A 27,229-nucleotide genomic window follows, 5' to 3' on the forward strand; every position below is an offset into this window, starting at 1 on the left:
TAAGGCATGTGGAGAAACCGAACATCCTTGATCAGCACCTAGTTTTCCTGTAGGGCAATTTTGGTTAAAATGGCTTGCCAGCCGATTATGTACCTCTGAAATCTCTAGCTGGGAGACTGGTTGGCATTATTTTATGGGGCTAATTTGTAGGGTTTAAATTTGTGTATTTTTGTTCGTAAAATGTTCCAGTTGAATTAACTTCCAGTGGTCAAAATACCTATCTTTTGTCCCTGTGAATGGATATGATGCAGTGAGATCTGTGGCATTTAACAACAAATTCTAACAAAATGCTACTGGTATTTTAAGTAAATCATTTTCTGCTCAAGCCATGCAAATACTCTAGAAAAGGCAGTTGGCAACTAGCAAATATGAAGTATTTCTATCCTGTCCTTCACTGAGGTCTCAGGATGGCAATACAACAATAGAGCACACCATCAACCAACAAATAAAAACCCATTTTTAAAACAATCATCAGATCTTAAAATACTGGGAAAATAAAAATGTTTTGGCCTGGCACCAAAATGAATCAAGTGTTGGAGCCAGATGCACCTCTCTGGGCAGCATGTTCCACAGCTGGAGCGCCCCTGCAGAGAAGGCCCTTCGGATAGCCATTCTCCTGATCTCCTTCAAAGAGGGATCTTGAAGAAGGATCTCTAACCCAGATCTTAAGGGGTGGGCTTAGAAGGGTAGAAGGAGATTCTGTAAAGATTTGTTAGTATTGCAAACAGTGCTGCATGTCATGAGTGGAGCTGGTTGGAGCCAGAGGTCAGAATAGATGGCCCCTTCTGACTCACTCTGTTTCTATGTTACTATATGATATCATCATGAGTTGAACCTTTTCTCTGTTATACACAGAGAAAATAAATTAGCAGATCCTTAAGAATTAAACTGGCCTAGTAAAAGAATGGCAGCTCAGATTGATTTTATTTATGTCACAGAAGCTGTCCCTAGTCAGAAGCCATACTGTAGGTGACCTCTTGCTATAATTACACATTTTGGAAGATGTCTGTGCTTGGCAAAATGCAAGTCTGAAGGTACTCATGGTATGAATAGGGGATACGATGGTAGTTGTGGAAAATTTTCATTTTTAAAAATAGCTATTTACATCTGTAGTGACAAAATCCCTAAGGAATAGGAAAGTGTTCACATAGTGAAACCCTCACATCCCTATCTGCATGCTTCATTCCAGCTGCACAGCTCTTGTTATCTTTTGCTAGGGAATGTTTAAGTAGGAAGGGACTCCCTCAGAGCCCTTTTGAGATGCTCATGGACTGTTAACACTGTACTTTGGGTGCTGTCCAGTCAGCCTTTCTGCAGTCCTGGTAAGGAGGCAAGAGGCCATTAAAAGGCCTTTTACCACACACAGAGGAGAGCAGGAAGTGCTATAGATTGATAGCACTATGTTGTCAAGTCCTGTAATTATGCATAATAGGCAATCAAAGGGTGTCAAGGTTAGAGAGCAGTTGCTGTGTTGGAGGTGGAGGTGGGACTTTCCCTCTCAGGTGGCTTTCTGTCTTCATTGTGGAAGGCACATGCCACTGGGGGAGAAGTCTCTACTCCCTCAAGAAGATAATGTTTGCTATTAGGTAGATTGAAAAAATAATTAAAGTAAATGAAAAGGGAGGTCACCAGTAATAGCTGAGGTGACAAATCTGAGTGTATTCTCTAAACTAAAGGTGAGTAGAAGCTCTCAAGTGACTGAATGCTCCTTCATCCAAAATAAAAAAAGGTCTGAGCATACCGAGAGAACTGGCTTTTCCCCAAATTAGCTGCCTTCCTCTTCAGAAAAATCAAATTTGCAAGGAATCCATGGCTGCTTATTTTTCTGTATTCTTTAGTATGCCTGTTTCACACAGCTCACAAATGGCAACCATTATTTTTCCACTGTGCAAACAATAACCTCACTCTTCTGCATAGAAGTGCTCCCATCTCACTTGTATGTGTGTGGGTCAACTCAGTGCAAACACACACACTGCATATCACTTCCAGTCTCTGCGCAAAACTGCCTACAGGCTTTCAGCTTGTGAATGTAGCTGCAGTCTGAATTTCTCTGCCCAGCTGCTCAAATTTCCCTGGGTGGCACATGTTTGAAGCATGATTTTGCTCTGGGGTGAGAAGCTTATTTCAGAAGTCCTTAAAAAGAACAGAGTGTCATTTCTTCTGAAGTTTAAGAGCAACAAGCTTCAGCTATTGGGTGGAGTAGAAATGTAATAAATAAAAGCGTACATAAATATTAAGGTTCTTGATTTTCATGCTTCTCAGACAATGTAACAGTAAGGGAAACTTACTTTGATCTCTTCCCTACTGAGCCAGACTTATAAGCCAGAGTTTGCTATTGGCTTATGTCTCTGGCTTGTTTAGAGAAAGGCAACAGAGTTCCTGGTGATTTAGCCACTCCTGCCTTCAGAAAGAGAAGTCAAGAAGCATATCCCAGGTGTGCTTGAGCCCTATCATGACACGTGAACCAGGCTGTAGTCTTGTAAAGCATTCTTTTTGTCTAGATGAAAATTAAAGTAGACTCCTATGTAAGTAGGGAACAGCAAGATTAAAGTTTGAATCTTGAGAAAAGCAAAGGTGAAAATTATTGGACTTGAATTACAAGAACGTTACAACGAAGGCTGTGGATCCACATCCCTTTTGGATGTTTTCCTGTCATTCTTGACATAGAAATTCATTGTAAGGAAGGTGTTCCCATTGTGTCATGTAGGATGGTTGGTTTGAACTTCCCAGAAGTTTTACCTTTATAGATTTAACTAGGAACAGGGCTGTCTTCAAAACATTGTACGCAACCTGCCTTAGAGGAAACAGTTGAACCATTCTGGATTGTTTTTATGTTTAATTTGTTTTTTCCTTTAGGTGTTCATTTTCATTTGTCTGGCTGGCACTTACTCTCCTCTTACTACATTCTTATGCCACTCCTTAAAGTGTCTTCTAATGCATTGTGTGTTTGTCTTCAACCCAACAGCCTGGCTGCTTCTTTTCTGTTGTCTGCACGTCTCATCTATGGTTAGAAGCTGGATTTCTCTGTCTGCCTTGTTGAAATATTAAAAAAGTGTCTCTCTTGTATCATTAGCAGCATTTTATTCTGGCTTGAAACCCTCTGTGAGTGACATTACATTTCAAAAAGTGGGAATCTCTACTTGAGAGTTTTTCCTTGATCCTGTGAAACTGCAATTGTCATATTAGAAAGGTTTCTTATAGAAAATTCAGAGTTGGTAATGTTTTCCATTTATTCCATTGTTTTTGAGTTTCTTGGAAACAAAGTGAATTACAAGTGGATTTGAGCTATAAACCTCTGATTATGTGGATCATGATAGATTGTGCCAAGTATTAATTAAAACAAGTCTGTTGGTTTAATAAAGCTTGTGCATTCTCAGCTAAATAGCTTTGCAAAGCCACCTGCTTTTCAATCAGTATAAATCAGATTATTACTTTTGATTCCCCAGCTCCCTTGCTCCTGAAGGTTTGAAAGGGCTCACAATTGTTTGGCTTGGATTTCCCAGTAGAACATACTTGTTTCAATGGTTTCTTGGCTCCCCAACAAACATGCATAGAATTGAATATGTCTGGCATGTGACCTGTCTATAGGATTATTTGATCCATAAGTGCCAGTCACTATTGTGCGGATCCCACCCATTCTTCTTACAAGGCTCTTCTACTTGCCCCTACCAGCCCACTTGATGTTGTCTTCCTTAGAAGGTTGCCTTTGATGTGGTTAGATAAGTAGGACACAGTAAGCAATTCATTCTCTGCCTTCATAAAAGTAAGAGCCCATGTGATTGGTCTGGGCCTATGTCAGGAGTCTGTGGAAGAATGAGGTGATCTTGCCTAAGCCGCAGAACATACAGTTTCTCACTTGAAAAGGTGAGGCTTGCTTGGGCAAGAAGTTGGATTGTTTTGGTAGCAAATGAGCAGTCTCCTCCCTCTAAGGATGTAATGTGTAGTGGGTGGCTAACAAAGCTACTCTGCACTTTTAAAAACCTTATTGTACTTCCTTCGGGTTCTTAAAAACACAATTAAGCCTCTGTAGCCCTCATGCTGTTATTCTTTTGGTTTGTAGTTGGAAAGGCACTGTTTTTGTTTTGGTTACTCTTAACTTGGGCAGGCCCAATATTGTTCCATTTCAGGGTCCTAAATGCAAAACTGGTAGAGAGCCTGGCCTAATCAAATGCATGGATTATCAGTTCCTTTCCTGCCCTCCCATCCCAAATTTCTCTTTAAACCATTTTGGTTTTGAAAGGTAGTCTTGAGGTTGGTATGGGCAGTGTTACTCATGTGAACTGCTACTTAACTTTTATGTCTGTGACTGATTTGCTTGATAGTTAAATGACAGTAATGTCCCCGTATTTGCATGCAGGAATCCTGGAGTCTTGTTACAACTCTTACTAAGTTCCTTGTTAACATCACGGCATCTTTTGAGGGAATAAGGATTGATTGATGCATTAAGCAAACTTAATGTCTCAGCTTCTATATGTTCTTGTCTCTTGTTTAATAGTTTCAAGTTTCCCATTTAAAACTACTAAGTCTGCTCAGTTAATGTTTCATTCACATGTAAATGGTCTTATAACTCATTAATTTCAGCCACAAGTCCCAATTATTACATTGCCAAAATGAAATAACAGGTGGCTAAAAAGTAAAAACAAGAATTACAAAATATAAGGTCTGCAGTTTCTATTTGGAAAACATGCCCTTTGCTTATTAATGTAAAAAACATTGGTTATGTTAAACAAAAATTTCTTCCGGAAACCTTGATAAACCCTTGGGCCTGTGCTCTATTTTTTTTTTAAGATAGAAAATCCAATTTCAGTACAAATTGTACCCATATATGTTCTGAGAATATTCTGTTAAAGTTGCACAGTAAATGGGTTTCAAAGGTGAAGTGAGAATTGCCACCTGTGTGTTAGAAACAAATTATTTGCTGTTGTTTTTATGAGTATTTATGGTGGAACCACATGTTGTAAGAGAAATGTTTTCCCAAGCCCATGTTTTCCTTATACTCCTTAATGGTGCTGGGGGGCAGGGGTTGATTTAGACACCAATTCTTCCCTATAAACACCCTCATCTCTTCTTCACTCTGTAGCTAATCCCAAGGATAGTAGGTCCCAGATGCAAGTAGGAAAGCTCCAAGGGGGAGGCTGGCAAGCACAGGAAGGACATTTGCCCCTGTCCAAATGTCCCCCTACCCCAATTTGCTTTTACATGAATCAAGAATGTTTAGGTAACATTTGTCAGAATCTTTCCTTGGATTGTCACCACTTAACTCTGCATAGGATTTCCCATATCTGCCCATGGAGACTGCATGTCTGTACAAACACTTGTAAAAAATAAGCTGAAAAGCAGCAAATTTGGGAAGTTTGCATTTAATACTGATTCATGCATTCAAAATTCTTAACTCACTAAACATGTTGAAGGGAACGTTGTGCAAATTACAGAGAATCTGCAAATTTTAAAACAGTATTTGGGCAGCTGAGTTGCTTTTTGATCTAATGTTTTTCATTGTTTAAATTTGACAAGAAGCCTATTTTGTTTTTGTTTTTTAAAAACCCCTTCCTTATTAATAAAGGTACATACCTGAAATAACAACAAATGAAAGTAAAGTTCCTCTCACAAGTTTAACAGTCTCTGAGTCACATTGTGTTAATTTTAGTGAGACAACCCAAAATGAAATGTCCAAGTCTCGTAGCAGTTCTTTTGCTTGGATTAGCTCCCAGTAAATACTTTGGTTAGAGACGGGGGTTCAGATCCAGGATCTGCCCTCTCTCTGCCCAGATTTGGGATCCCCCTTGCCTCACCCTGTTCAACAAGTTCTCCTGACTATCTCGTGTATGATTTTTCAGGGGCCCAGAAAGGCTTCTGTGGGAAAGCAGGGAAGTCCATTCCCACCAGTGCAGTGCAGTTGAGTCAGTGTCAATCTGGATCCAACCCCTAGATTCCCTTTGAATCCATAATTAACGTGACAGGCCCCTTCATTAACCTGTCCCCTGGAGCATATGCTCTCTACTTAAAAACAGATCGGTAGCTGACTATGCCATGTTGGTGTGCTATTTGCTGTTTTGAGCCATGCTATGAACTGCCAACTGTGTGCATGTGTGTAAAAAGGTTAAGAGCCCGTGTAGATGAGTTGGGTGCCATGCTGTTAGCAGACGAGGGGAGCAGTCTTATTCACCAGGTGCACGCCGTCAGCTCTGTGGAGAATTCCATCTTCATGGAGTCATCCCTTGATCCACAGTTACTGGAAGACAGGTAACACGATCCTAAGGGACCCTTCACTAAAGGAGAAACCATACAAATGCCTTGCTTTAAGACCGTTTGAAAGAACTAACGCGAGCTAGACGTGTTTGTGTTTGGTCCGCTTCAAGATCACATCCCACAAGAATAACAATTTGGAGATTGATTGCAGGTGGTTTTGGACCTGGCTTCACTGAGTGGCGGCAATAAACCAACAAGGCTATTAATGTTGCATGGGGTATTGACATATAAACATTATTGACAGTATTCTTGCCTGAGCGCCTGAAAAATAACCATCCGTTTTGGCCTGTTTTGTGGCGGTACATAATAGTGGCGTAATAATCCCTGCTTCTGTGAAGAATCCTTGTAGTTCTTTAACATGCACATCAGAACCTGCTCTGCCTGATGTCATGGTGTGAGTGTACAGTATCTCTGTGTCACGCACCTTTGAAGTGTTCCCATTATTTCTCATTTGGGTTTTTAAATGCCTAGGACTTCTGGCCTCCTTGCTCTCTATGGTAGTCCTAAATCACTTCCGTAACAGTCAATTTGAAAATCAGTGTGCCTTGAATCAAGGTCACTGCAGTACCCTTTGTTTGAAAGCTTCTGTCCATTACATTATGGTAAGCCCACCTTTAACAAGACGCTTTAACGAAGCATGCTCGCAAACGGTTGTGTGATGACGTTCTGCCACGGGTTGTCCCTTTTCGGTTTTCTTCAGAATTTGTTGAGCTTGTTGTTTGCATTCATCTCCCATACTCACTCTATTCTGTTGCATTTTGTTTTCCTCTGCTAATATCAGTCCCCGTTTGCTAACACCCTGCCTTTTAACAGTTTCATGGCATGACGATGTGAATGCTGTGATATTATGCTTAAGCCCTGCCAGGAGGGAGGAGCAAAGGTGCTAGAGTGTAAGTGTTCATGCAGCTACATTGAGGGTAGTTTCCTTCCCCTCTTGCAGCTGGCCAGGGGACACACAGCACAATTTCGCTTCTCTCCAATGATGGTATCATTACTACATTTAAGTCGAAGTTTAGATGATTCTGGAGGGGCAATCCTTTGGTTGCTTCTTAGACATCCTCTGATTTGAGTGCCATGGCAGCCCACCAAAGACATATTTATATGTGCACGTGTGTTTGCACATACACGTGTACAGTAATAACATGGGATGGGTAAACTTCAGGCTTTCCAGATATTACACTGACATGAACCCACATGGGTTAATGCTCATGATATTTAAATGAAATCTTCCGGAAGGAGGGGCTGAGGGAGGAGGTAGCTAGAGTCAGTGTTAAAATACATCTGGACGACCTTGTTTGTGTGCTCTTTTGATCTGCTAAATACATTTGCTGTTGTCATTTTACTGTTCTAGTTTTTGGGAAAGTGTTGCACTTGTCAGTTCACTTCTTCAAAGCAACACATTTCATTGTATCAAAATGATGGAGAAGCTTAAATTGAGAAAAGCAAAAACTTAGGATTGAACGCTATTACTGCCATGCCGTTTCAACCCAAGAGATGCTGTCCTGATTTTTCTGATGCCAAATGATTCCTCACTTGAAAATAATGGACTTGGGGAGAATTAGCTACCTTGGCATGCCAACTTTGGGCAGCCAGATTATTCCTGCTTTGTCCCTCCAAGCATCACTAAGATGCTGACTCTTCTCAAACTGCTTCACATATGCTGTACTGAGTGGGAGAGAGAGGCTTTCCTTATATTTATTATATCAGCTTTCAGATTAATCCATCAGTGCTTCTAACCCACTTGCCTGTGGGTCATTCAGTTTTTTTTACAATTGCAGACTTACAAGCAGCACAGGGCTCTTCCTCAGGGTAAGAGTTTTTCGGCAGCAAAAAGGGAAATAGAAGGGTTGCTCGAAGAATTTTCCTTGGTCAAGACCAGCCTTGTAATACGAAGCCCAGCCTAGCTTCAAACATGACTGAGCAATTCATTCCACGCTGCCACCAAATGTTAATTGAACGACAGTTCAGTCAGGTTGATCTGGTACCTAGCATATAGTGAAACAGTTTTCTGTACAGTTACAGCAAAAGGGTTTTCACCACATTTCTAGAACTAACTTAAAACTGACAAGTGTTCCATGTTTCCAAAAGCTTATGCGTTGTCAGCTATGTGTTTTCTTCTGATATTGCCATTATAATATCAGATTTTTATAATGCTTTGTATTTCAGGCATGTGACACAAGCAGACCTCAAGAGCTCTACATTTTGGCTTCGAGCAAGTTTTGGTGCTACAGTCTTTGCTGTTTTGGGCTTCGCCATGTACAGAGCATTACTAAAGCAGCGATGATGTGGAAGACCGCACGTTTTGGGGAGGGAGGGTACCAAAGGGGAAAAAAGAGAAACTTTTATGTACATTCTAAAACTGCTAGAAATATTTATATATGCGAGTTACTTTATTATTTGTAATTCATGATAAGATTATTTTAAATGATAGTTCTGAACTTGCAGTATTGCATAGGTTGTGGAAGAGAGGTTTTGCATTACAGTGGCTACATTTCGATGGCCAAAAGGGAATTATTGTAAAATAACTTGTATATATTAAGGCAGTGAGTTATGATGCCCCTAAAAGTTATTGGAAACACCGCTGTTCTATGTTTCAAATGGAGTGAGAGAGAGTGCAATTGGAATTTAATTTCAGCAGTGTAGGCTCAAGTCCAGGATCATCATTCCTCCCTTCCTTTATTTCACAGGCATCTGAAGTTTTCTTTTAGGGCTACAGGGTTTGGGGAGGGCTGATTTCTTTGTCTTTAGTAACAGAACTGCTCACTCATCCACTGATCATATTTCACAGGAGTGTTTTAATGTGCAAATTTGACTGAACTTGGATTGATTTTTTTCTACCCTGCATTGTACAACTAAATGTGCCACACGTCGAGGAGGAGGAGGAGGAGGAGGAGGAGGAGGATGGTGTGTTCCCTTTGTTAAATCGGAAGCAAGTGCTGTTGTTACTCGTCAACATCTGACACTGTGTGCCATCCTGCAGTACTCTCATTTTCCTCTGTTTTGTAGCTGTTTCACATTCAGTGGGCAATCGATTTGTATATTATAACTGTTTATAATTCACCAAAAGTATTTGTTTCATCCCTTACTCTCCTTAAAGATGTGTATGGGGTAGAAATGAAATAGTATGCAGTACTTTACTCTACTGAGTAGTAGATTAGTTGCATGGTCTGCACTGCATTCTGCACTTGGCTGGATTTACCCGCAGGTGGCATTTTTAAAACAAAAGAAGGCCAAGTAACCCTGACGAATGGAAATTCTTCCTGTCCAACCTATTTTTCCCCATGACTACCCTTTTCAAGTATTTCAATAAATAACTGTACTGTGCCGTGTTTCAAATGCTTTGTCTTGTACTTCCGGGAGGCTGGATTGGTCCTGTTTGCACAACAGTGGAGTGTCATGGCTTTCTTGACACTGTAATGTGCTCCAAGACGTGGCACCCAGTGCGAGGGAGGTGCTGGCTATGCCTACAATGTGGCCGTGCAAACATTTGAACAGGACTGTGTTCGGCTCCTCATTCAAGCCTCTGCTCAGCTGGGAATCTCACTGGGATGGTCTTCCCTCATCACCTTCAGCTTGCCTCGCCTCATCACTCCTTGGAGGAAGAGCAGAGCCGGTGCGTGGGCCTCGGGCAGTTGCTAGCAACTAAGCTGCCAAAGGGCCCACCAGAGAAGATCTGCTTGATCCGAAAGCGACGTGTTTTGGTCACTCTGCATGATTTGAGAAATTCGACGGTAGCAGCAGATAAGCTTTCTAGCATTTAATCCATGCTAGACAAAAGGGCATCACATACAAAACGGGCAGCCTAGTTTCCTGGCCTTGAAGGGCATCACTGCTAGGGCATTGCTGCACCTGGCAGTGCATAGATAGAGAAGTGGACAGGGTGTTTTGCAGACCACATTCAGGTCTTGTTTCACACTATTTGGTGTTCTAATCAGATGTTTTTGTTTAAGAAATCCAATTAAACACATACTTCTCTATCTCAGGTGGGATTTTGCCTTCCCACACACCAGATGCTGTTGGAGCTGCTGAGAAACTTTTGAGGCTGGGTATTCAGAGCACAAGTATACCATCATCTGGAGCATGAATGTTGTTTATTTGATGTATATCCCACTTTTATGACAACTGCAGAGTGGCTTGCATCATTCTTTTCCTCCTGCTCTCCAGCTTACCCCACAACGACAACCTTGTGAGGTAGGTTGGACTGAGGGTTTGTGACTGGCCCAAAGTCACCCAGTGGGCTCCATGGCCGAGTGGGGACTAGAGCCCAGATTGCCTGAGTTCCAGTGCTGCGCTCTTAACTGCTACACTACACTGGCTTTCAGCTTGGATTACTTAGCTTGGATTACTAGGCCATTATCTTAATTACCAAGAAGATACTGCTTATAGCAGTGCTTTTGGAAAACTTGCCTTTGTGAGATGGGGGATTCAGTCTCTGTGCTTATTCTTTTGCCCCAATATGGATGCACAATGGATCTACAAGACTGGCCGTAAAATTTCAGAGACTGACTTAGAGGAGAAAACTGTGATGGCCAAACAAAATCCAAAAAAGGTGCAACACTCTAAAATATCAGATCACAAATTGTTCAACATTAGGTAACGTGACCATATAGCATTTTTATTCCTCTGTGGCTGCTGTCTGTGTATTTCTAGGAATAACACCCTGTTGTGCAGAGGGAATTATGAAAGGAAGATAACCAAGTGTGAATCAATGAGTAGTTGTGCAGTATAAGGAGTAAAATGAATCCTGATGATGGAAGACAGAAAGGAACAAAATAGAGAACAAGGTAAGCTTCTAAGATTTTGTTCCTTTAAGGAAACACATGAGGTTATCATACTGTCAAGGTAGGGCTGAAAGGTAGACCTCAGTCCTCAGCCTTTGACCTGTGAGTGAATTAATAGGAAATGGTGGGATCTGGTTTAGCATTGGGCTACAACATTAATTCATCAATGAAAATCTCTGCACAATTAAACACGGGCCCTGATTCTGCAGGCTTTGCCATATGCCAAGCCTTGAACCAGTTGCTGTTAGGTTTATAGGTTCCTGTGGAGAGATTTTCTCTGCCACCTTCACTGCAGCATTGCACAGTAGCTCCTGTTCTGTCCCACCTCTGTTGCGGTGTCTCTTGTAAGCTGCCACTGTAGCAATACTATATAGAAGGTACACTTAGCAAGGGACTGGGTGGGAGGGGGAAGGAAATCCCATAGGGAAAGCCATGCAACCAGTATACAACAATGCAAACGAGGGTGGAAAGATTTGGGTGCCCCTTCATCTATTTCTAGGGGAGCAGAAAGGGCCAAGACACCTTTGGACAGAGTAATTTTAATGTTTCCCTTTAACGGAAAATAGCCAATCTTTCCCCTTCCAGCCTAAAACAGTGCTGCAATTGATGCTTTATGCTGGCTGACTTTAATTTCAACAAAAAGATGCAGATTGCCATGGCAATATATGAAAATAGCTTCTCACGTCGCCTGATTGCTATATCTGGCTTTGGCATATGGGAATGTAATAGCTGATCAGTTCTTAGTGAAGTATAGTGTGAGGAAAGCAACGCAAAGTCAGTGAAAAGACTTGTATCTTGTGCTTATCTATCTACCTGTTGTACAGCTGGGTGTCCAATGGAGCGTTGTAAAATCGTACCCCAACTGGCCAGATGTTTGGGTTCTTAAGGCTGATGCCATGACATGTCCAAGCAGCAAAGTAAGCACAAACCATGGGGAATCCATAGGAGGGCTGGCTCCTACGGGCATAGCTAAGCATAGCCTGGGACCTGGCTGTTGGCACATTTCTTTCCCCTTCCCATCTGGATTGCAGCCCCTTCCGTGTTCGGTTTCTCCCTTCAACAAAAGCTCCCCAGAAGCAGCTGGGAGAAGTACCGTGTGGTTTGTATCCTGCTGGGGCTCTTGCTGAGCCGTGTGGACAGGCAGCAAGAGCTCTTCCCACAGACTGGGATACTGTGTCCCGTTGGCTGTGTACTTGGAGGCTTGGTTCACAGCCCATGCTATAAGCCAGAGTGGGTTGGTTACTTCATGAGCAGCCTGACAGGTAAGTTTATAGGAACCACTTAAATAGAGTAGTAGGGTAATTTGGACAGGGACACATAAATATGAATCTGTATACGTCCTTGTGGAAGCAACTCAATTTCGCCCTGCCTCAATGAGGGCTTTCACGTTAAAAACAAATTCGCCTTTGGAAGTCGTCGCAGGCAAGGGCCAGCAAAAGGGACTGACTGCACTTTTCCACCCTCTGCAGCACCGAAAGTGTCAGGAATAGGTGGAAGGCGGGGGCAATGGACCCATGGGGCACTCCAAAACCATAAAGTTCTTTCTATAAACAAGGACAAACCACATTTCACAAGCACTTTAAGACCATTCATGGCTTTTCTCCCTGGACAGCTTACCTTTTGATGGTAAACCCATCACACATCATTGTCGGTCCATGTGCACCTTGACGGCAGGTACTCCCAAGGACATTCCCCAGGTGAGGCTTCCCATTTTCAGACTTGCAAACTGTTGCACCTCCACACTTGTGCCAGTCTGACTAAACGAAATTTGGGAGGAAATGCATACATTTGGAGTGCTTTTTTTTAAAAACGGTGGTAAACCCATGACAGCCCCTCTGGTGTGCCATTTGGGCACTTGGAGGAGCTGTTCCTGCAGGTGGCACAGGCAAGACTGTTAAGCCTGAGAAGGGTGTGTGTGTGTGTGTGTTAATGCCACTCTTGTTCTGCAACTTTTACCCAAGGTGGGCTCAGTTGTATGGGCTGGGTAACATGGCAACCCATTATGCATAAAACAAGCCCTGAAAAGGTCCTTCTGTTTTCAAGGTGGCATGCTTTAAACAAGAACCAACAAGGTCCAAGGCATCCTGTCGTAGCATTTTGCCTTCAGAGCTCCTGCACTGTTTCTGCTTCACACACCTATGCAGCGGCTGATCATACCAGTGGGGACTTCAGCTCTAAGAATAGAAGGCACATAACTCTGTCAAATAAGAATTTCACGCAAGAGGACAGGGCATGAAATCTCATCTTGTTCTGAAGTGCCAGTTGGAAATATTAAGTACGTATAATAGAATCCAGACATTATGACAAAGGGGTGCATAAAATGTATGATGATGCAGCATCAATTTTTATGCAGAGTTACTACACACATAATATGAACTGAATTTCAAATTAGACAACTTGGGATAGACTATTGCAACAGAGTCTACACAGAGCTATCTTTGAGGACTGCTCAGTAGTTCAAGTTGGTGCAGAAAACAGCGATCTGCCTCTTCTGCCATTTGTCTTCTGGGCAGGAGTGACAAAGCTGGTTTTTATGTACCAGTCTCTTAATGGTTCAGTAGGTAAAAACTATATTGGAAAAAAGTCTTCCATCTTTTATTGTGTCGCCATGACCTTTCATTTCAACTGAGATTTCTCTCATCAGTCGTCTTTGTATATGAAGTTCAGCTCCTTTCCCCTAGAGAAGTACATCCTAACCTGAAATATCTGGTGGGGGAGCTGCAAAATGTTTCTCTTTGGGACTCATATTCACAGCCAGAATTCAAACAGCTCTATGTTATAACTCTGCTGCTGCATCTGGCAATACAAGTATGCTGGCTTCTTGTTAAAGCACGAGAACCTTCCTGCATCTAAGACAGAAGGTGCTTACTTCCAGATGTGGGACTTTAGGGTAGAAACTGAACATCAGGTATAGTTAAACTATGGCATTCTCTGCCGTGGGAAGTGGTGATGGCTGCCCGTCTGGATGGCTTTAAGCAGGGACTGGAGAGATTGATGAGGGGGAGGCTGTCAGTGGCTACTATCCTGGCTGGCTGTGTGCTCCCTCCTGCACCAGAGGTGGCCTGCCTGCACACACCAGCTGCTGAGGGGCTGGGCAGGCAGGGGTCTGGCACCAACCCTGCTTGAGGGACCCCGTGGGCAGCTGGCTGCCACCATGTGAATGGAGTGCTGGACTAGATGGAACATGGTCTGATCCGGCATGGCTTTCCTTATGTTCTTAAGTGAGAGAAACTGATTTGCAAAATCTGCAGTACAAACAAAACTCACAATCAGGTGTTTTGTTTCTTAATCGTTAATATAATATACAACATATAAAATAAGAATAGGCAGTTGCCACCAGATGGCAGCATAGCTTCAAAAAGTCTGGGGCAATCAGCTTCCTTGTTGATTTCACCGGTTTGTGTAATGCAAAGTTTGCAGCTGCTGGTTTAAGGATGTGTTCTCTTGCCCCATAATAGTACTAATATTTATGCATCTCTTCCAACAACAAGTCTTATGTTAAGGAGGCAAAGTGAACTTTGGAGAAGATGGTCATTTATTGGCTGCTGGACAATCTCCCTGCTTACACAAAACAGAATTAAGTCTCTAGTCACAGCGACACAAATTCCTCCTAGGGGCCCACGTACGGAGGTCATGACAGAACTCACAATGTCTGCCAGATCACCTGTCTTTCCTCGTTTCCCTGCAACTTGCTTCCGCGAAGGATACCCTCAGGCCTGACTCCCTGTTTCAGAAGGCCCTGAGGCAAAGCTGCTTCTGCGAGCCCCCTTCCCGCCACTCTTGCCAGCTCCTCCTCCCCTTCTCATGGCTGCCACATGCCTGCACGCCACAAGGAGGGCCATGGGCAGAGTGCCAGTGGCTCCCACTGCACCTCCTCCACACCCTCACCCATGCCGTGGGCACGGCAAGGGAAGGTTTAGCACTGAGGGAAAAGGAGGAGTAGCTCCGTCAGGGTCCTGTCAGTGGGCCCCTCTGGGGTGTGGACCCTTGGCAGGCCCCCAGCCAAGCCAGCCCTTGATGCTGACCCTGTACACAGGGGCACTGCTGAAGGAGCAGATGCTTCTTGATGGCTTGCACGAGTGTACGTGACTCTAGCTTTTGATCCCAAGGGTCTTGAAAAGGCTTGGCTTGGCTTGGCTTGGCTTGGCTTGGCTCGGCTCAGCTCATGCCCACCCTTTTAAAAACTGGGTGTCTGCTATTGTACTGAAAGAAAGCTCCCTGCTTCTTTCTCTCTTTCTCTTTTTCCCTCTCTGTCTCAGCTTGTATAGCACATTCTTTGCCTGCCCCCTTTCTGTGCTTAGATTATGTGTGCCCAGCTTGAAATTTATTTATTTATTAGATTTGTATCCCACCTTTTTCCTTGCAAGAATTCAAGGTGAATCAGATTCAAGGAGAATCATCATTCTCCTCCTCCTGCTCTCCAGCTTATCCCCACAATAACAACCCCGTGAGGTCGGTTGGGCTGAGAGTCCCAAAGTTACCTGGTTGGCTCCATGGCTGAGCAGGGACCCAGACTGCCTGAGTCCCAGTCCTGCACTCTTTGGCTCTCTAAATCTAACCAGCATTTTTCTTGAAATCTAATCCTTGATTCAGGGACTTCCTTTTGCATTCATTGCCGTTTCCATCATTTGTCTGATTTACTGCTCATTCCACTGTATTGTAAACTGCCGTAGTTTGGGCGGGGAGTTGCTCTTTTTTCCAAAAGTAATGCTAATCAATCTCCTTTCTCACACGCGCATGCAGATCCCACCAATCGATGGGCAGAGCTGTACTGAAGCAATGTCACGCTGCATTGGATTATTATTATTTTACTTGTGCTGCATCAGTTTCTCACCCCCAGCTTTTTGCAGTTGCTGTCTCAATTAATGAGGCTACACAAAGGAAGGGGTTGGGAAATGAATTGAAGAAGAAACTGAGTGAAGGAAGCAGCTTCTCAGTAACAAGTTGTCCTTCACAAGGGGAAAAGCAGCCTGCAAATTAATCTTTCCATGGGCCTTGGTTTCTTGGCAGAAGCTGGAGCTGAAAACACACACAGATCAAGAACCAGTAAAACATGTAGGATGCCATGTTAGCCCAGTAGGAAAAAAATCTAAGTAGCATCTGTAGCAGACAGCTTTCATAAGAAGCAGAACCAGCTAAAAGATCACAAAATAGTGAGCAAGCTTTTGTATCCCCCTGCAGTTTCTTCTTGCTGGATATTATGGGCTGTGCCCAATGGGGTGCTTATGCCCCCACAGAGACCCTTCCACACCAGCATCCACCACTTATGCAAAGGATCTACCTCCAATCCATTTTCAGGGGCAACCCAGAGTGAGCAGAAATCCTTGTTTCTGGGAGGCGGCCCGTCAGCGGGGCTCACACCAGGGAGCTCTGCAGGCTTGCTTCCTTCTGCAAGGGAGCATTTCTGCTTGCTTCAGGGCTTCCTCTATGAGGTGTTAAAGGTAGGTAACGTATATTGCTTGTGCAACAAACTTGACAGGTGCAGGATCAGTGCAGTGGAAGGGAATCAGCAAGGGCATAAATGTTCCATTGGGTGCCGCCATAAGCAAGCCTTGAGGGAAGCAGTGTTGAGGCCCTTCTGAAGAAACCAAATTTAAATACTATGGTTCTCGATAATTACCAGCCAATGTCAAATTTGGCAGGTGTGGGAGCACCTGCAGCCTCACAAGTCCAAGGTGTGCTGATTACTTAGATCCATTCCTGCTTATGGGGCAGAAAGAACCTTGGTTGCCCTGGTTGATAACTTGCACCAGAGGATGGATGTGGGAAGTGCAGACCTGTTGGTTCTTCTGGACCCCTCTGTGGATACTATTGGCAGTGGTATCCTTCTGGGTCATATGCCTGGCTTGGGCTTGGGAGGCATGATGTTAACTTGGTTTCACTCTTCCCTGGAGGAGCAGTCTCAAAAGGAGGAGCTGCAGTACTCTCGCTTCCCCTTATGCCCATTAGAATGGCGCAGTTTCCAGCCTGTCCCCTGTGCATCAATGTTGGCTGCTGGGCAAAGGCATCGGGAGGTTTGCTGGAGTGTCACCAGTAAGCAGATGATGCGCAGCTCTGCTGCTCATGTCCACCTGTGCCACTGAGGGAGGCTGTGGAGCTCCTGAGCCGGTGTTTGGAGGCTGTTTTGGATGAAGATGAACGAGCTGAAATTCAGGCAAGGCAGAAGTACTGAGGGTTCTGTAAACCAACCACTCTGGCTGAAAGTCAGGATCTGAAGCCCGGTGACATGTTTGGGAGAGCAGCCTGGTTCATGGTGCAAGTGCCTGAAGGAGCATGATCAGACCTCTCGATCCTTTCCATGATTGCTTTTTTGTGGGATGAGGCAGCACAGTTGGAAACTGGGAAACTCTGTAAAACGCTTCCCTGTGCCACTCAGCCTACCCACAGCAATGTGTGCTTTGGTGGTGGCTGCATCATGTGCTTGATCCTGCTTCTAGTCTTGCCTTCAGCTGTCTCTCAACCCCTGCCTGCTTGGCCCTGGTACCTGATCTCAGCCTTCACCTTTGGACCTGCCACCCCTTGCTAGTATCTGAGCCCTGCTGGCTCCTCACCTTGTTTTTGCCTCTGGACCCGCCATGTTTCATCAGGGCCTGCCCCTCGCTGTCCCAGGCTCTGCCTTCACCTCTGGATCTGTCAGGCCTGGTTGGGAGGGTGTCAGACCCTCACTTGTTCCTCAGTTTGCCTCTGCCTCTGGCATCACTGCATCAAGCCAAGATTTCCATCCACCTCCATCACTTGGGCCTTTGTGCCCCAACCACAAACAACTGCTGCCTCCGTGTCGGCCCTGACGGTCTCCAGTTGCCCTGTGATTGAGGTCGCATGGCCCTGGCAGACCAAGTGTGGCTGTGTTTCGCCAGCTTAGGGGCTCTGCAGCTTCAGCCCTCCCTGCAGAGGGAGGTCTTTGCCTAGGCTAGCCATGCACTGCTATGAAATGTTGGAAAGGGGGCTGCCTTTGAAGTCCGTCCAGACACTTCAGCCGGCCAGAATGTGGCCACCCAAGCGTTGGTGTGGGTGAGGTGGCCAGACGACGCGTCGCCTGCCCTGCACCAGCTGCCATGGTTTCCAGGGCACTTCGGAGCCTAATTTCAAATGCTGCTTCTGTGCTTAAATGGTTTGGGACCAAATTAGGGGAAGGACCACGTTCATCCTTTCCACCTGGCGGGCACTTTAAGATCAACCGCAGGGGTCCTTCTCACTTGCCTGCCTTTGGGGGCAGTTAGTGGGTGAACGGTAACAGTGCAGTGGCCCCAAACCTCTGCCCTGTGTTTCCCCTGGGGATGTGCCGGGCCCCATCAGTACTTCTTCACTGCAGCTTTCTCCCGATTGCATTTTACTGGCCTGTAACTGTAATTATGCTACAGGTTTTGGCCGATGCTGGTGTTTATTTATTATGTATTTGAACATTTGTTGTTTTTATTATCTCATTGATTTTTATTAGCTGGATTGTATTGTTCTAAGCTGCCTTGGGAGGATTCTGCCATGAAAGGTGGCCTAAAAATATTTTAAATTAAGGAAGGAAGGAAGGAAGGAAGGAAGGAAGGAAGGAAGGAAGGAAGGAAGGAGGGAAGGAGACAAATAGCATTGCTGAAGTGCCTAGGTCTGCCCTTTACAGTTTGAAGGAGGAATGGAAGAGGAGGAGAGGGTCATGGCAACTGAATTAAAAGAGACCAAGTGCTGGAAAGTTGTAGCTGTCCAGATGATGCTGGATTGCATCTCCCTGCAGCCCCAGCCAGCATGCCTAATGGCTGAGGTGATGGGAGTTGCAGTCCCACAACTGCTGGAGGGCTGCAGGTATCCTACCCCATATGATCATGACTGTTGAAAAAGATTTAGGAATTTAACAAGGCATGGAAAGAAATGACAGCTGTGTGTTCTTTGAAAATCCAACGGAGTCATTACTTTGGAAACAAAATCAAATGTGCATTTTGCCAGATGCATTTCTTTTGGTGTTCCTGCAGAATTACCAAAGGTTGCCATCAGGAAGTAGAATCCCCTTTGGCCACTCGGTAAAGCCACTACACATCATTGCCTTCAATTGACTTGATACCCACTTCATAATCTTGCATCAGTGGCCTGGCTCGCTAATATAATGGCTGCACTCCTCTATAAATCTGCGCTCTGCCTTGCAAGGGCCTTGCATATGCAGCTGATATGACAGGCCCAAATCACGGCCGGCTTTTATCTTCTCCTAATGGAAAGTAGTATTGCTTCTTCGCCCCAGCGTGCCTTGCATCTCTTTGCACCAAAATGTGGCTGCATTAAGTCTTCATCACGCCTCCTCCATCCCATCTTAAGCCTATTACAAACCAGACCTCTAGGCTGTTCATCATGCTTGCAACATCTTCTAGTATGCATAGCACCTCTTCTAGTGAAGAGTCCCCTGAACTCAAAAGTGAAGGTCAAGAACAATAAACAAAGCAGCATGGATTTTAACTGGATGAGTAGTTTCCCCCAAGCTCGTTAGTTCTGTATGCATGAGAAAGTAGGTTGCCACAAGAATATTTCTAGCTGCATGGGAAACTGGAATGGACCAGCTGCTGGAAATTGCCATCTAGATGGGGTCAGGGATAGTGCCAATCCCATATTTTGGGGTGCAGGGTTGCCAAATGGCCAGGAAACAACGGGCCAGGTTTACTGTTCTGTCTTTAAGAGGAGCACAACCTGCAAAAGCAAGTGAAGCTTCTGCATGCAGCTAAGCTAAGCATCGTCCCCTGCCAATTAAGCTGCTTTCAAAGGCATGGGAGCTTTGGCAGGTGTGCGGAGCAGAGTCCAGCCTGCCGTTCCCCAAACAGATGGTGGGTGCTGCTGCTAACCATCTGATTCGCCTTATCCCCGTTCAGCCCCGGCCCCTGTGTCAGGCTGCTTAGGCTGAGGAAATGCAGTGCGGCAGTCTGATGCCAAGCACACATCCAGCTGGAGCAGGACCCCCAGCACTACAGTGGAAGGGAACGGCTGACAGTTCCTTCATGCTGAACTACATTTGAACTCTGTGTGCGCTCTGGGAATAGGTAAGACAACGACCCCCTGCACTGGAAATCCATTGCTGCTTGTACTGCATTCAGTGGCTATTGTTCCTCTCCTGTCTAAGATCGTTGAAACCGGCCAGCTCATTGTGGGTCCTGCTTAACATTCCTTTCTGCAGTCTAACAACGCCCATCTCTTTCATCCTTTGGCTGCCAGTTTTGCTCTGTGAACCCTTCTTTCCCTCCATCCAGCCTTATCACTGCTCTCTGTACAATTTCCCCCCAAATCACAAGAGATAATCTTCAGCTACAGCTACCTTCTCTCTCTTTGCTGCTATTTGCATATACCTTTAAAGAATATCTAATCCTTCACAAGAGCACAGAAAGCAAATTGCAGGTAAGTCATCCAGGTTAAGTTCCTGGAAGTTTTCAGAGAAACCTGGTGCAAACAAGCAAACTTGGGTGCTTGTGGCAAAAGAAAGGTAATGCGGATGCTTTGCTAATGAAAACATGACACATCTCCGGCCATCCTGTTCAATGATGAATGCTTCTTGGCCTGCCACTTCTTTTCCTTATTTCTCACGCTGTCAGCCTTCCTCCCAGATTCTCGCTTGATTTATGTTACCTGCAGAAAGGTGTTTCCTTCATTTCTCCCCGACAGATGGCAAATATGATCCACGATGCCATAGATCAAAGTCAGGGAATATCTGGAATCCCCTATGGAAGGAGAAAAACTAACATAGCTAAGTATAGGCATTTCTGTTGCATTCCTTCCAATTGTCCTGGAAAGGAAGTTCTGTGGGGAATGTTTAAAAGAGAGGGGTGCAAAGAGGGGGATGGGGTCACCCAACACAACACCCCATCTTTAGCATTGTGTATGGGTTGAATATGGGTTGCCATTGAAGTGTGGCTTATTGTGTTGTGGAAATCCAGATCTGTTAACAAACCATGCTTAGTTACCCAAAAACGCCCGGGAAGAGATCCCATAGTTTAAGCTGGGTTGTGAACTATGGTTAGTTATAGTTAAAAAAACAGAGTTAGTATGACTGGATTCACAAAATACAACACATAGTTTAGAGACAAAGACCTGGTTTGCATGATCAAGGCAGCTTAAACAAGCCACAATTACATAGAAACAGAGTGAGTCAGAAGGGGTCTCCCAGGCCATTTAGTCTGACCCCCAGCTCCAGCCAGCTCCACTCATGCCATGTGTATTATGTGCATGTCCAGCCTATCCTTAAACACCCTCCCCACTGGGGCTTCAACCACCTCCTGTGGAAGCCCATTCCATACCCTCGGGGTTCTAACCTTCAGGAAGTACTTCCTGGCATCCACCCTAAATCTTGGTTCCCTGAGATTTGCTCCATTGGAACGCATCCTGCCCTCGACTGCAGGAGAAAAACGGTCATGACCCATCCTCACATACCTATATGTTACTACCAGCTCCCCTCTGAGTCTCCTCCTCTCAAGGCTGAAAAGATCTAGCTCCCTCAGTCTCACCTCATATGGCTTTCCCTGCAATCCGGCCACCATCCTTGTGGCCCTACACTGCACTGACTCTAACCTGGCTATATCCTTCCTGTAATGAGGGGCCCAGAACTGAGCGCAATACTCCAGTTGCAGGTGCACCAGGGTCGTATAGAGTGGTAATAATAACTCTCTCAATCTAGAAGCCACCCTTCTGGCTAGGCAGCCAAGAGTGGCGTTTGCCCTCTTGACCACCGCGTCACACTGCTGACTCGTGTTCAGCCCGCAGTGAACCAGCACCCCGAGGTCCCTTTCACAAGTGCTGCTCTCCAGCCACCTGTCCCCTAACCTGTACTTATGATGCCCATTCCTATGCCCCAAGTGCAAGACCTTGCACTTATCCACATTGAATGCCATCCTGTTGTCCCTGGCCCACTTCCATAGTCTGTCCAGATGCTTTTGGAGCCAGAGTATCTGCTCTCAGTTGTAGCCACCGCCCCCATTTTAGTATCATCTGCAAATCTGACCAGCAGGCTTCTCACGCCCTCCCCAGATCATTGATGTTGTCTGTGGTTTGTGTGCAGCCTCATCGTGTCACCCAAACCTGGGGAATATGGCTTGTCTGAGGAGGAAGCAACCCTTCAAAAGCCCAACCCCAGCATGTGTTGTGGCTTAAACAACCACATCATGTTTTCAAAGTGTAAAGTACGTACGTGCCCTTAAATGTGGGATTGCATTCATTGCCATTTAACTGTCATGGTGACATTTCATCATATATTTAACTGTTACATTATTTATTGTGTTGGCATAGCTCGTATTTTCCAAACGATCATAAACTTTTCAGAAAAGCACCAAATTCACACCCACCATAAACAAATACATGGTGATCACTTTCAGCTACAGAGGCAAGCAAACCGTTATACAATCGCAAGAACAGGCCGTGCCATTTTTGTGGTCAGCGACAAAAGTATCGCTGTGCTAGCACGTCATATTGGCCAGACGTTTTGATTTTTCAGAGTTGCTAATTTCTCACATACATTTCAGAGACGGGCCTCTCACAATTGAAGATGAGGTTATTTATTATGCAACGATGCTGCAGCTGCCAGCTCGTGCAAACCTTGTGGTGCCAAATAGCTGCAACATTCTTCACTGAAGGCAAATGGCTCTGAAGTAGTTATAAGGACGGGCAACTTCTACATCTGTAATGGCCATGATTACTCACTGGCCTTTGTGATCATGGAGATCAATTGCTGAGTGGACAAATTGATTTATTATTTCTCTCTCTACGGCGTTCGTATGCCATTCCTCGGCCAAAAAGGGCTCCTTACTTACACTCAGCTCAACAAGACAGTTCTTCCCTGCCCAGCACTTTACAAACTTCCAAGAGAGGCACACGGGGAAAAATAGAAGTAGGGGAAAGGAAAGGGTCCTTTAGTGGGTCTAGTAGAATGTCTGCTGCTCTCTGGGGCCAACTTGTCTTTGTCTAGGGATATGATGAGGTGGGATGTTTGTATTTAGCACGATCGTAGATCAGCAGTAGGCAGTTCCATGCCATTCTCCAGGTACAAAGGCCACAAAGGAATCGTAAGAGCACAACATTCCTAATATTAACATGCAGAATGTTTAGACAGCGGACTCCGATTTCAGGTTTTTAAAAAATCTTTAATATCTGAAGTAGATTTTACATTTCATGATATAGGAGGATGAAACACACAGCAGTCAGTGCTTTCCAACGTCCTAAGACTTAGTCAGGGCGCAGCTTCATCAGGACTCAGACACTCGTACCCAGTGGAGCGAGTGGCAAAGCATTTTCACTGGACAGCTGTTTTTGCCTGCCCAGCTGGGGTACTTTGTAAGGGCAGGGGGCATCCTGCCCCCACCTCCTCCTTGCTCTGCCCCCACCTGGCCCCCTTTCATGCATGCTTCTCCACGGCTGCTTTTATTTTATTTATTCTTAAGCTTGTACACTGCTCTAATACTCCCACAGGAGTCTCTAAGTGGTTTACAACACAACCGATAAGACAATATAACAATAGAATAAGTAAACTCAACACAGCAATAATATGAAAATAGCAATACAGCAATAGCGGTATAAGAGTAACGGTATAACTACTGAGGGTTAAAACATGGTGAATTAAAATAATAAAACTACATACAACTCCTTTTTAACAAAACCATCTATAGTAAAAATCCATTGTTAAAATATCTGGAGGCTAACACTGTTTTCACCTGGCACCGAAAAGATTGCAGTGAAGGTGCTGGGCGAACCGCTCTCGCGAGGCTCTTCTGCAGGGGGGGGGTGCAACTACTGAGAAGGCCCTTCTTCTATTCGCCATCCTCCTCACCTTGGAGAAAGGCTTTTTCAGAAGGGCCCCCGAGCCCTATCTTAGTGGTTGGGCAGGTACATATGGGAGAAGGCGATCCTTCAGGTATCCTGATCCCAAGCCTTTTAAGACTTAATCTGTTAAGCAAGCACCTTAAATTGGGCCCAGAACTCAACTGGCAGCCAGAGTCTCTGGTGTAATATTGGTGTGTTGTAGGTGTGCAAAGTGCTTGCACCTGCAGTTGCACTGCCTATCTTGTACCAAGTGAAGTTTTGCACCCTCCGAGTGCAGCCAGCACCACTCTTTCCCCCTGGCTGTGAGGCAGGATGGGATCAGAGCTTCAACTCCCAGTGCCAAGGTGGGAGCGCTGTCTCTGGCCATGGGCTGGCACCCCAGACTCATTGCCTGGGGGTCCCGGGACCAATCCCTCAGGAGCAGTGCCTTGAAAGCAGCAAAGTGCCCCATTTCTGAGCTCAAAGCAAAGGGATGTTGTGAAGTCATTGAAGAAGAGCACAATATTGTCTTCCCATGGGCAGCAGTTGCATGCTGTGAGAGCCATTTTTGGCTTCTGGAGGCCCTGTCTTTCCCTGTATGATTCCTTATTAGCATCACTTCTAAGCTCTAACTCGGGGCAATGTGTTTCCTTCATACCTTGTCAGCATTTCTGAGATGCTTCCCTAAGTAGCTCAAACAGGATATCACCCAGTTCTTTCACAGGCTTTGCTGACATCTCCCAATATCGATGCTCCCTTAGTTGCGTCTTAATTACAGATAAGCAGATATCTGGACAACAGTCTGGTGAGTAATTACCATTTACCCAACTGTATCTGATACACATGTTACTTTTCCCTGAGTTCAGCTAGGCAAATTTTATCTTTCCCTAGCTGTCCCCCGGGTCAGGGAAAGGTTCAGCCAAAAGTCACAGCCCGTTTGCCCGCATGCTTCTGCCAGAATACTGTACTCCAGATGGGCTTGGATGTGGGCTCGTTTCAGTAATGGCTTTCTTCCCACCACTCTTCCACAAACTCCAGCTTTTTGGAGTTTCTAGGTGAAAATTGGCCCATAGGTGGCTTCTCCCATTTCAGCTTCAGATCTGCTAACTACCACCCTCTGTACCCAGTCACTGAGTTTTGGTGGACAGCTCTCTCCAGGTGGAGCTGCAGGCAAGCCGTATTCTTTCCATTCTGTCATAACAAATTGAACGGGACCTGAGGAGATGTACATAGTTAGGGATTTTTTTTTTAATAACTGAGCCCTGCTTGGTGCTTCTGCATAACTTTATCCCAGTTATTTTGTAAGCTCTTTGATCTTCTGGATGCTGATTCTTTAGACATGCTCCCCAACAGTTTGGGGTCTTCCAGAAAAAAAGGGTACCTAGTCTGAGATCATGCGGCACTGGAACTGCATGGGCAGAGTCTGTTCAGCAACTTCCAGCACGCTTCTGGATTCCTGGAGGCAGCGGGTTGCCCCTTTAGGCTTCTTTAGACATGCTATGGCAAAAGGGGTGGATGCTCATGCGACCAGCAAGTGCAAGTCAGCTGTGTATTTGACTCTGGGCCATGATAGAAATCTCTTGCACCTTCACAGGGTGGAGGATCTTGTGCACAATGTCGATTCAACCCATATGATTAATTAATTTAATAATTAATATTGGGAGATACCCCTTCATGGATCACTGCCTTGTTGTGGCAAAGGGGCTTGCGTCACTCAACTAAGCTATGAGCTATGCTGTGCAGGGCCACTCAAGACGGACAGGTCATAGCAGAGGGCTCTGACAAAACGTGATCCACTGGAGAAGGAATGGCAACCCACTCCAGGATCTTTGCCATGAAAACCCCATGGACAGTACCAAAAGGCAAAAAGATATGACGCCGGAAGATGAGCCCCTCAAGTTGGAAGGTGTACAATATGCTACTGGGGAAGAGTGGAGGGCTAGTACTAGTAGCGCCAGAAAAAATGAAGCGACTGGGTCAGAGCTGAAAGGACACTCAGTTGCTGATGTATCTGGTGGTGAAAGGAGAGTCTGATGCTGCAAAGATCTATACTCCATAGGAACCTGGAATGTAAGATCCATGAATCAAGGCAAGCTGGATGTGGTCAAACAAGAGATGACAAGACTGAACATCGACATCTTGGGAATCAGTGAACTAAAATGGACAGGAATGGGTGAATTTAATTCAGATGACCATCAGGTATACTACTGCGGGCAAGAATCCCTCAGAAGAAATGGAGTAGCCTTCATAGTCAACAAAAGAGTAGGAAAAGCAGTATTGGGATGCAATCTCCAAAATGACAGAATGATCTCAGTTCGAATCCAAGGCAAACCATTCAACATTACAGTAGTCCAAGTCTATGCCCCAACCACTGGTGCTGAAGAGGCTGAAGTTGACCAGTTCTATGAAGGCCTACAGCACCTTCTAGAATTAATACCCAAAAATGATGTCCTTCTCATCATGGGGGACTGGAATGCTAAAGTAGGAAGCCAAAAGATAACCAGAATAACAGGCAAGTTTGACCTTGGAGTACAAAATGAAGCGGGGCACAGGCTGGTAGAATTTTGTCAAGAGAATACGATGGTCATAGCAAACACTCTTTTCCAACAACCCAAGAGACGACTCTACACATGGACATCACCAGACGGTCAACACAGATATCAGACTGACTGTGTGCTCTGCAGCCAAAGATGGAGAAGCTCTATACAGTCAGTAAAAACTAGACCAGGAGCTGACTGTGGCTCAGATCATGAGCTTCTCATTGCAAAATTTAGGCTTACATTGAAGAAAGTAGGAAAAAGCCCTAGGCCACTCAGGTATGACCTAAATCCCTGATGAATATACAGTAGAGGTTACAAATAGATTTAAGAAATTAGATCTGATAGACAGAGTGCCTGAAGAACTTTGGACGGAGGTTCACAACATCATACAAGAGGTAGCAACTAAAACCATCCCAAAGAAAAAGATATGCAAGAAAGCAAAATGGCTGTCTGAGGAAACTTTACAAATAGCTGAGGATAGAAGGGAAGCGAAAGGCAAGGGAGAAAAGGAAAGATGCACCCAACTGAATGCAGAATTCCAGAGAATTGCTAGAAGAGATAAGAATGCCTTCTTAAATGAACAGTGCAAAGAAATAGAAGAAAACAATAGTATAGGGAGAACCAGAGATCCTTTCAGGAAAATTGGAGATATGAAGGGAACGTTTCATGCAAAGATGGGCATGATAAAGGACCAAAATGGCAGGGACCTAACTGAGGCAGAAGAGATTAAGAGGAGGTGGCAAGATTACACAGAGAAACTATACAAGAAAAAGCTTAACGTCCCTGATAAGCATGACGGGGTGGTCACTGACCTCAAGCCAGAGATCCTGGAATGTGAAGTCAAATGGGCCTTAGGAAGTCTGAGCAACAACAAAGCTAGTGGAGGTGACAGTATTCCAGCTGAGCTATTCA

At 44.9% G+C, this 27,229-nt stretch overlaps 1 protein-coding gene across 3 annotated transcripts in view; it reads left to right on the forward strand.

Annotated features, from left to right (window-relative positions):
• The window catches only part of RHOT1 (ras homolog family member T1), a 46,157-nt gene extending 36,572 nt beyond the window's left edge, over positions 1–9,585 (forward strand). For 2 of the 3 annotated variants that reach the window (XM_044422092.1, XM_044422093.1), the window contains one exon: positions 8,416–9,585. In XM_044422092.1, the coding sequence (XP_044278027.1) occupies positions 8,416–8,533 (118 nt within the window). In that variant the 3' untranslated portion in view covers positions 8,534–9,585. Of the gene's footprint in view, positions 1–6,099; positions 6,244–8,415 lie in introns of all 3 variants that reach the window. The other variant, XM_044422091.1, reaches the window with a different exon arrangement.
• Positions 9,586–27,229: the final 17,644 nt, after the last annotated feature.

Source organism: Varanus komodoensis, unplaced genomic scaffold (genome assembly GCF_004798865.1).
Source record: "Varanus komodoensis strain SLA01 unplaced genomic scaffold, ASM479886v1 scaffold12, whole genome shotgun sequence".
NCBI classification, from domain to species: Eukaryota; Metazoa; Chordata; class Lepidosauria; order Squamata; family Varanidae; genus Varanus; species Varanus komodoensis.